Source organism: Fukomys damarensis, unplaced genomic scaffold (assembly GCF_012274545.1).
Source record: "Fukomys damarensis isolate Sample0158 unplaced genomic scaffold, DMR_v1.0_HiC HiC_scaffold_15, whole genome shotgun sequence".
Classification (NCBI taxonomy): Eukaryota; Metazoa; Chordata; class Mammalia; order Rodentia; family Bathyergidae; genus Fukomys; species Fukomys damarensis.
Window position 1 is genome coordinate 50,207,721 of NW_022900927.1, and position 11,060 is coordinate 50,218,780.

Here is an 11,060-nt window from a genome sequence, read left to right on the forward strand (position 1 = left end):
AAAAAAAAAAAAAAAAAAAAAAAAAAAAAAAAAAAAAGAATATTCTCTTCAGGTTTGGAATCTTTTAAAAAAAATTTTGTGAGAAAATAATATTTGAGTTTGGAGGTATAAAATGGGCTCAGATCTTAAAGCCCCATGTATTTTCTAAGGGATTTTAAGTTATTCTGAAGATAATGATTATAAAGCAGGCTAACAGCAAAACTAAATTTAAATTTTAGAAACAACTGTGATAAAGTGGGGTGGTTTTCATTGGAGGCTACAGACTGCTAAGAAGTTACTACATTAATTGGGTGCATAATAAAGGCCAAAAATGGGATCACAATTGTATAAATCTAGTTTCTTTTTTTTTTTTTGCAGTGAATTCATTACAGTGAGGGCTACTATTCTAGTAATAAGAAAAGGAAAATAGCAATAACATTCAATAGATATGGAATCATTTAACTTGTTCAATATATATTGGGAAGATATCAGTAGGTTTTAGAACACCTAATTCTGTAGATCCACTGTCAAATTGGAGACAAAATAGAAAAAGTTTTATGCCATATGTAGAGTAATGGTCAGTTCTTCCCAAAGCAAGTTGAATTTTCTAGCAGAATAATGGGTGTTTTATAGTGGAATAATCAAACAGATCAATTCAGTAATGGTGAACCTATGGCATGTGTGTTACTGTGTTTTAAGACAAGAGATGTTAACATATGCATTGCTTTTTCTATACTAAAACCCCAGTATTCAGGTTTAATTATAATGTTGGCACTTTGTGATAAGTGGGTTTTAGGTTGCAGTTTGGGCACTCATCTCTAAACGGTACACCATTGCTGGATTAATTACTCAACAGAATAAAAAAATGAATGTTTTATGATTAAAAAGAAAAGCAATACAACTGTTAATTCTTAGTGTTTTTTACATAAAAGAACAATTTATAACAAAAATCAAAATTGCCTTTATTGTCAACCCAAAGAAAACCAGTGTAATAAAATTTATTATTATTTTTTTAAATAATAGGTTGGGTACCAGTAGAGAAAAGCAACAAACAGTATTGCTGGCATTCATCTGTAGTTAATTATGAATTTGAAATGGCTCTGGTACTAAAGCATCATCCTGATGATCCTGGACTTTTGCAAATTAGTGCAGTGCCATTATCAGATCTCTTAGAACAAACATTGGAACTCATAGGAACAAATATCAATGGAAACCCATACGGTGAGTGAAGCCTTTTTCTTATTCAGCAGCTGTTATTTATAGAGAACATTCCAGGATCAACTTAAAAAACACATTAGATAAAGAAAACTAAAAGAATTTGAGTTAATTTCCTAGGATTGCTTCCATTTTGTTAATTTTATGTACGTGGAAAAGTTATGTACGACTTTGATGTGATTTATTCATTCAAAAGGTTGATTTTTGTCCTATCTTCTGCTCTGATAGTACGACAGAACTGTGCATGTTAAAGTAATTATTCAGGTAACTTTTCATTTCTTTTTAAAATGTAAGTGAGTTGCAGTGATTTCAGAATGCACTTTTTGTGGCTAGTCATATTTGCATTAATGAAAGTAGTCATGAATAAGGTAAATAATTAGCACTGAATCCACATGTACAACACAAGGGATGACGTGTACTGAGGGTCCTGTGGCTTACATTATCGACAGGGGAGAAGATAGACCAAAGGACACTGAGATCGTCACATTACAAATAGATTGATGACAGCCAAGTCTAAACCTAAGATGGTAATTGTACAAGGTTCCAGATATAAAATGCAGCTGTTTGGCAAACATTAATGATAGCTGAATGTGGCTAATGGTGTAGAGGTGGACAGACTTTCTACCAAAGGCCAGACAGGAGCATTTTATGCTTGGTAGACCGCACCACTGAAATGGGTTTGTCTGCTTAATGGATGGGTTTTCCTCTAAAACTTACACAGATGTCTCTAGATTTGGCTTGAAAAATCATAGTTTGCCAGGGCCGGGGATTTAGCTCAGCGGTTCGGTGACCTGCCTTGCAAGTGCAAGGACCCGAGTTCAATCCCCGGTACCAAAACAAAAAACAAAATCATAATTTGCCAACTTCTGGTTTAGAGCACACATAGGTAGAATTTAAATTTCCTGAAATAAGATGCCACAGTTGAGTGGGATTCAGTAGATTATATTCTCTTCAAAGAACATCATTTAAGCCTTTAAAAAAATCTTTTAAAAAAAGTTTGCCTACACTTTTTAAATGTTTCAAGACTTTATTTGGACATTTTCTCTCATCTTGAAAAGTTCCTTTGAGTGTGGCTAATGGCAAATTTTTCTGTTTAGGTTTAGGAAACAAGAAACATCCAATACATCTTCTCATACCACATGGAGCATTTCAAATAAGAAATCTGCCTAAATTGAAGCTCAATGACCTGTTGTCCTGGTTTGAAGGCTGTAGAGAGGGTAAAATTGAAGGAATTGTATGGCACTGTAGTGATGGCTGCTTGATTAAGGTAATAAAAAAAAGTAAAGCTTGTGTTGGGTTGTCATCTTTATATAGGAGAGGTGCAAATTTCTAAAAATTTCTGTGCAAACTGCAGCAATTCTGATTCGCAGAAAAGAAATGTAATATTCTCATCTCAAGACACCATCCTTTGTATTTTCACAGTGTTTCTGAGTAGGTATTCCCTGGGCCGTAGATTACATCAGATACGCTTCAGAATCAGTGTGATACTGCATACCCTTCTCTTGGAAATTCAAGTTGTACAGTAGAGCTCCCTAAGACATCCTGTACCTAATTTAACTCAGCATTTCCCAGACTTCTTGATTAGTTTGTAGAATGAAGAGTACCAAGATAAGAACTGATATATACAGAATGAATTATCTTATACTTTGTGCCCTGCCTATCTGTCCCCAGGCCTAGCTATTTGATTCCTCACAGGTACATGGAATTTATAATGTTCAAAAATTAATTTAGTCTTAATCCTCAGCTCTACACAATTCATTGAAAAACTTGGATATTGACAATAGTACCTTGGTTTATGAACTTAATTTGTTTTATGATTTGGGGGAATATGCCTGTTTGTGTGGGGAAGGTGGCCACGGTCATGTGTGTCACCTGATGCATAGTTTGCTTACTGAATTGTTTGTGAACTAAGGTATTACTGTATTTGTATTTCCTATTACTTCCTTGATCACTTTTCAGTTCTTAAAGATTCCGACCTATAGAATGTATGTATTTGTCAACCAACTGACTTCTAATTTTAATTTAGACCGAGATTCATGCTTGAATTATTGTATTGTCCTAATAGTTATCTTTCAGTTTTATCCCTGTCCTGTCCATTCTTAACAAACAAGTAAGAGGATTAGCGTAACTGCTTAGTTAGTTTAGGGTTTATCACGATAGCCCAATTTACCTTTCTAGAATTGCTTTCTATCCTGCCCCTCAAAACACAATTCACATTGTGTGTATTCAAGCTATATTTAACTAACTATAACTGATGCCAAAAGCACCACTGTATCACATAGTATATCTTTTGGTATGAATCTTCTCTTATATTTTCTAGGTAGCTAGCTTCTATAATCAGCCACAGAGTCTCTTATTAATTAAACTTTTATAGTGCATATAGGCTAGTCATATTCTTGGTATATTTCCAGTTGCTATAAATACATAGTCACTAGAACAATGGCTTTGCCTTTACTAAGCTCATACTCTAAGGGGGAAGATAGACTCAAAACACGTAAATATTTAACATGTCAGGGAAAGGACAGCTGTAAAAAAATCAGATACGATAAAGTGGAGGCTCACACAGTGCCTGACAGGATAGTAGGCAACCAAAATAAATATGTCTGAGCTGGTTAAGATAATATCTGTAGACTAAAGCTAAAAGCTAACACCCTTTTTTCTCTCTACAGATACATCGCCATCATCTTGGTTTGTCCTGGCCAATTCCAGATACTTACATGAATTCAAAACCTGTTGTTATTAACATGAACCTGAACAAATATGACTATACCTTTGATACTAAGTGTTTGTTTAATCATTTTTTAAAAATAGATAATCAGAAATTTGGTAGACTCAGAGACATAATACTTGATGTATAAAATGGAACTTCAATTAAAATTAGTTTTACTGGGCTGGGGATTTAGCTCAGTGGTTCGGTGGCCTGCCTTGCAAGTGCAAGGACCCGAGTTCAATCCCTGGTACCAAAAAAAAAAAAAAAAAAAAAAGCTTTACTATTACATTCCAATCTTGAATATTCTGCGATGCTACAAGTAAAAATATTTCAAGATTCCCATTGTCTATTGTGAAATATATCAATATATCTTCTAGCATTTGAAGAAATGAATTTTTCAGTTGCAAATACCTGCTCAAAAACAAAAAGGTAATGAATGATAAACTCCCAAGCTTTTACAAAGGTTGTATTCTGTTCATTCTAAATGGGTGAAAATTGAAAGACGAATGAACCAACATTTAATATAATTTACTTTCAAAGTAAATTACTTTAAGTTCAATTTAAGTTTGTTAGACATTTAGCAAGTGTATGGCTTAACCTCATAACTTAATGTTTACTTTTTGTGTGTGACTATATGTAAAATATATATAGGTTTAGGATTTGAGATTTGATACACATAAGTTATATAAAATTCTACTTTTAAATGTTACAATTCCATGTTACTATTTTAAGAAAAGTGAAGAGATTATGAATGTAGTAAAATTCACCCTTGTTCATTGCCTATTTTTATGGTCATAATTTATTCTAAAAATTCTCAAAAATATATTTTTCTAGTAATAAAAAATTTCCATATAATTTTATTTACTAAAACTCCAAGTAAAAATATGAGGTATCACAAAATAAATTCTTCAGTTCAGACTTGCTTGATTTCCAGATGAAATTTTAACATATAAAATAAAATAGCTAAATAAGATTACAGTTACACATGGCCCTTAATAAATGGGGAAATTAACGGGACTTTCCTCTTCATTTTCAGACTGTTCAGAAGCAGCAACAGGGCTAGTTAATTCAAATCCAAACTGTTCAGAAAGTTTTTTAAACTTTTCTTCCAAGAGAATATTTTTTTTCACTTCTTCCTTGTAATTATACTTCAGATCTTCAATTTCTTCAAAAAATGAAGGATCAACATTTTCTAGTTCTTTTTTCAGCTTTCTTATTTCCTCCTAATAGAAACATAGTGTCTTTAAAAGTTACACATAAGAGAGTACATCTTTAAGGTTTGAACTAAAGTTTAATTATAAACATGAAAGCCACAGTAACCTAAAGAGTCAAATACATTCATAAAGGCAGAATAAGTAATCTGTTAACAGCCAATTCAAATTATCTTTCTATAAATTTGTTTTTAGGCTTTGCCTAAAATTTACTGACATTCTGGTGATATTTAATCTTTCTCTGAAAGTACATGAGGTACTTTCAATGAGGCATTGAGAAATAACTTTATCATTCACATTTTAGTTATGCCGGTTAGATTTTTTTTGGTTTAGGCCTCATTATATTTTCTTTACAAATAATGACTTTTTAATGAATAATGCTCAAATTTTTAAAAATGCATTCACAATGAGGGAAAACCTGCCTGGTTAAGTTAGGCATGTGGTGAAGACAGAATTTGAGCTTTAATGGTATATAGAATAGCCAGTGATCAGTCACCAGCTAATTCTCATATTAAGGGCTTTTTGTTCTGTTCATAGAGTATTTAAAAAGGTAAAGCATAGAAAACATTTGTAAGTAAGGAAGCTATCACTTTAGGAAAAGATTCCTGAAAAGAATATCAAAAGGTATGTAAAGATACTGTTCCCAACATAACCTAAAACTTAAATCAAGAAAATACTACCCCAAAAAAGTGTACAAAGCTATATTTGTTACAGTTAAAAAATAAATTTACTTTCTTTGTTTTTCTTTGTTTTGAGTATTCTGTTGTCTCCTACTTAATACATTTTTAACATAAACATAATGAACTTTGTAATCAAGTGAAATAAAATGTAATTCCATACATTTTCAGAATACATACTTAAAACTCAGAAGATAACGATCATAAAAATTGTTGTCCACAAAACGTTTATAATATCTACCTTCAAATGCTGCTTTTCTAGATCTGATACTTTGAGCTGTGTCTCTAGATCTTTTATAGCTTCTTTTAGTTGAACAGCATCTGACCAAAAAAAAATCAAAATTAAAAAGTAAGACTCAGCTTTTTTCCACTCTGAGTAAAACAAGATAAAGGATTTGTGTCAGAAAATAAGCAGAGAACTTATGAGACCTATAGCATTGAAAATATGTCACTTTATGGCTGAAATACTTTACACGCTGTGAATACTGAATGATAACTGTTAGGTATGTCAGCAAGGAAAAAGAAAAGTCATTGCAAGGACAGAATAAGTCTTAACTTTTTACAAAAGAGAAATTCTTATTTTTCAGAGAAATATTCTACAACCAGTAAAATGTTAGATACTAAAACTACAGAAGAAAAACAGATGGTTACACAAGGGGTTAAAACCATAAGTTGGCCAAATGTTCCTTCTACCCAACACAGAACTGTGCTATTCTATATAAGGCAGTATACAGTACAGTTACTATGTACAGAATGTCCAAGGCAGAATCTGTAATATGAAGATAACTCTTGATACTATGATAGGAAAATAAAAATTCACAAATACAACACAAAAGTTTTAATACACTAGATCCTCTTCACATGCTAACGCACCTCTAACTTTAAGAATAGGCAAAAGCTGGGGATTTAGCTCAGTGGTTCAGTGGCCTGCCTTGCAAGCGCAAGGACCCGAGTTCAATCCCTGGTACCAAAAAAAAAAAGACAAACAGCCTTTCAGCTCTAATGACATCTTAGAATCATCTTCTCTAAACACTAAATATAATGTGTCATGTCACATGGTTACATGAAGTATAAATTCTGATGTTAAAATATGAGAAAATTGTGGGCAGGAAACATTTGCATGACTCATATAACAAGCATATTCATTAAGCTGTCCCTGGAACAGTCCTCTTAGGTATAACAAGGAGACAGGTGGAGATTTAAAATAAAAAGGATGAAATAATTACTTTTCTAATGGGAATCAAGTGAGAAGCCACAGCAAAACCATACTTTTAAGTGTCCCCTCACAGAAAGGCTAAGATTCTTAAAAATTAATTCTTAATCACTGGGCTACTAGACGTTGCACAGACTGCGGAGACAAGTTGGGGAGAAGGGAATTACCAGGTACAGCAGCTTTTAAAAGCTATTCAATGACCACATACTTAAATCGTGATTTAGAACTTCCAAAACAGATCGGTTTGATTTTTGAGGCTTAATAGTCCTGAAATGTGTGATATCTTTATCCCCTTCACTTAGAAGATAACCAATATGAGTAAGAAATTCACTGAGAAAGAAAGCAATTATAAAATATATATATATATCAAAAGATTAATGTCTATTTTTAGGTACAAGAGGCAGTGTAGCCTAGTGGTTAAGATAACAAGGAGTTTGATATTTCATTAGAATTGTTTTACTCTTGCCTTTGCCACTTCCTAAGGTCATGATTTTGGGGTCAGATTAGTAACCTCACTGAATCTGTTTGTCACGTGGAAAAATTAAGACAAAATACTTATCTAAATATCAAAAGATTAATGTCTATTTTTAGGTACAAGAGGCAGTGTAGCCTAGTGGTTAAGATAACAAGGAGTTTGATATTTCATTAGAATTGTTTTACTCTTGCCTTTGCCACTTCCTAAGGTCATGATTTTGGGGTCAGATTAGTAACCTCACTGAATCTGTTTGTCACGTGGAAAAATTAAGACAAAATACTTATCTAAAACCTAAGAATAAAACAATACTTATAAAGCACATAGCACTGTGTCTGGTGTCAGTCATACATAAGGGCTTTAATATGAAGCAGCATCAGGACTAATTAGGATAATGAAAAACGTTATATGAAGTAGTCAAAGACCAGATAAAATTGTTATAATCTTTTAGTGTAAAATTTGGTTCTCTAAGCTATTAGATAATAGCATAACTAGGTTACAAGGTTCACCACAGATTTTATAATAGAATCTTACCCATATAGCAGCTGAATTATTTAAATACAGGATGATCAAAACATATATATTTTGTTAATTTTTATAAGAACGAAATATAAAAATTTTACCAAATTTATTCAACATAATCGACTGGCTGCTGGGATAGTCAGCATGTAAACAAATGTGCTGCCTGAGTAATGCTCTGGGTAAACAGTTGAGTGGTTAAAATCAAACTAAATGAATATCAAAAGGCAAATGGCTAAATATATTATCTGTATAATAAAATATAGAATTATTAAGAGATACAGGCTTCAAAAAATGTCCACAGCAAACTGTTAAAGGCAGGAGACTATAAATAGAACTGAGGGGTATAGCTCAGTGGCAGAGCACTTGCCCAGCATGTGTGAAACCCTGGGTTAGATTCCAGGACCACACATACACGCACGCGTGCAGTGAGATATGAATGAATCCTGATCAAACCATAGTCCAAGAAAACATCTATATGCACATACTCCACAGGTCTGTGCTCTCCTCACAGCAGGACTATCTTACAAAGCTGGCACAAACACTCTAGTGAGTATCCAATCATTACTCCTAAGGGAAATACTACACTTTCACACTCAGACATACAACACCTCTGATAAATCACGATCTCAAATACTAACAATAAAGTCATTCTGGTAGATTCTATTTTTACCAAAGAGAAAATGTAAGTGTTAAGGGACTCTTCTGGGGTCACCCTAGTAACAGGTATTGGAGCTGGGATGCAAACTTCTCCCATCTGGCCCGAGAGCAAGAGCGTCCCATGCTGCAGTGGCCACCTGTTTCTGTCCTGTGGTCATCTCTGCATGAAAACTGAAACAAGGACATCAAGCACTGCCTAACACTTGATGGACATCAGCTTGGAACTAGATGTGAACTAGATTTTTCAAATGCTTCACTGCATATGTCTGCAAATATGAGTACTGCGTTTTGAGATTACAAATAGTCAATAGGTAAATTTGTAAAAACAGAGTCCTCAAATGAGGAATCAACTGTACCTTGTGTAAATCCGTAAGTACATACAGACATATTTTGTATGTGTATATGTATATGTGGTATCTTAGCGGATCTCTATATGTGGGTGTACCTGCATGTAGGGAGGAACAGGGAAATAATTAGTAGTTAGTACTGAATGAGAATGGAAGGACAGAATTTCTGCAAGAGGAAAAAAGAACGTACAATGCTTACTTGATTTTAAGTTTTAAGAACAACACAAGAATTAGTAATATTTAGAAGAAAATGTTCAGAGGGATTGACAGGGCCTATATGCATAAACCAGAATAACAAACCTAGTATTCGTTTCTTAGTACTGTACTATGATTACATCTGTAACATCTAGTGGGACACGAGAAAAATGCACGCTTGCTACGCCACAATATAAACAGAAATCTGAATGGGAATATTTTTGAAGCACGGGAGACAGCGACTCTTAAAAGTTCCTATTAGGGATTTGGTTTTACAGGGAGACAATTATTAGAAATCTAAAGAAAAAAGACAAATTCTAATTTAAAAACATGGGAAGGGTCGGGGAAAGGTAATAAGGGAGAGGAAAAAAATATGAGAAACTGAAAAAATGGAAATAAAGTGTTTGTAAATGGGGAGGGGAGGAGGGGGTGAAGGGAGGGCAGGGACAAGGGGAAAAATGAGAATCAAGACCTATTATGTAAAGGTACAGAATCCCAATGATGAATGTAATTGTATTGTATACCTAGATTGTACCAATAACATCAATAAAAAAAAATAAAATAAAAACATGGGGTAGCAAACAAGTCTTAAAAAAAAATACATTACCAGGAATGGTGCTTTCAGCTCCACTTTGGTCCTTGTTTACTTCTAACTGATGCATTAATTCCACTTTTTCTTTATCCAGTTGACTATAAGCTAATCTGGAACACAGTGATGTATTTTTTACAAAGCCAATAGACATCATTTCACAAAATGCTTGAGCATTTCTTAAAAACCAGTGATGTACAGTTCTCAAAATATTAATATTTATGAAGGTAAACATTCACTTTCTTTCTCAAACATTCTCAAAAAGTATGGGATCAAAAGTCATCAAGATCTACCTTGATGTTTGTTTCCAGAGTAATTTTCTTACAAGAAGGGCCCAATGAAAGTAGGCCACAGAGACTCCTCGAAGTAAAGAACTGTCTTTTAGTATCTGCCTCTGGAAAACAAGGGTTTAATCCAACTGTGCCATTAGGGAAGTTTAAGTTACCAATGGGAAACATTAGGATTGGGTATACATCCTCCTCTTTCTTAGTATCTAGTACGTAACAGAGAAACTGGCATTAGAAGGATGAAATAAAGACCTATTAAATAGCAAAGCTGAGTCTAGTCTAGCATCTAGCTATAGAAAACCTAGTTATATAAAATACAATTAAAAAAAATAAAACAAAACAAAACAGCGTAGTCACATGAACACAGAATGTACTACCTAAGAAGCTGCAGCTCCCGTTTAAGGCCTTCCTCTGACTCAGCATCGTCAGGGACATGCTTGAGAATTTCAATCTTTGGACACAACGAAGATAAAAGATAAAAGTTTAGGGCAGAAATAGGTTTTATAATGATACAGGTTTTTAATGAGTTATAATACTAAAAATTAGATTTTCAAAAGCACATATAATTGCATTTCTATGTTCTATTTGCTATTCGTTTACTCAACACTTATTAACTACTGTGTGCTAGTCATTGTCCTAAGTCCAGAGGACACAGTGATTAACAGAACAGCCAGCGTTCCTTTTTCCATAGTCTACATTTTCAGTAAAGTAAAATGAGGCTGTGATATAAGGGTGTAGTCACAGTGTGATATACTCTCTATCACTGCCAGACGGTAGAAAGGTCGATCAAAAATGATCCAGGGCGAGGATAGAGTGATTGAAGGTGAGGGCTGGGAAAGGTCTCTCTCCAAAAGCCTTCACTGAAGCAAAGACATGAAGCGTGGAAGTGGACTGTGAGAATACTGGGCAAACAGTCCTCTAAACAAAATCAGTGCAAAGCTTTGAAGTTTAAATTGGTTTAACAGACAAAAAAAAAAAAAAAAAAA

General features: G+C 33.6%; 2 protein-coding genes across 2 annotated transcripts in view; one reads left to right on the forward strand and one right to left on the reverse strand.

Annotated features, from left to right (window-relative positions):
* Positions 1 to 4,124, forward strand: part of CUNH12orf29 (chromosome unknown C12orf29 homolog) — a 12,064-nt gene extending 7,940 nt beyond the window's left edge. The window contains exons 5-7 of the mRNA XM_010629792.3: positions 1,003 to 1,200; positions 2,292 to 2,461; positions 3,864 to 4,124. Coding sequence (XP_010628094.1) covers positions 1,003 to 1,200; positions 2,292 to 2,461; positions 3,864 to 4,052 — 557 coding nt within the window. The 3' untranslated portion in view covers positions 4,053 to 4,124. The remainder of the gene's footprint in view (positions 1 to 1,002; positions 1,201 to 2,291; positions 2,462 to 3,863) is intronic.
* Positions 4,125 to 4,771: 647 nt separating this feature from the next.
* Cep290 (centrosomal protein 290) overlaps positions 4,772 to 11,060 on the reverse strand; it is a 79,294-nt gene continuing 73,005 nt past the window's right edge. The window contains exons 50-53 of the mRNA XM_010629786.2: positions 10,452 to 10,525; positions 9,806 to 9,900; positions 6,034 to 6,113; positions 4,772 to 5,127 (exon numbers count right to left, since the gene is read on the reverse strand). Of these exons, the coding sequence (XP_010628088.1) occupies positions 4,897 to 5,127; positions 6,034 to 6,113; positions 9,806 to 9,900; positions 10,452 to 10,525 (480 nt within the window). The 3' untranslated portion in view covers positions 4,772 to 4,896. The remainder of the gene's footprint in view (positions 5,128 to 6,033; positions 6,114 to 9,805; positions 9,901 to 10,451; positions 10,526 to 11,060) is intronic.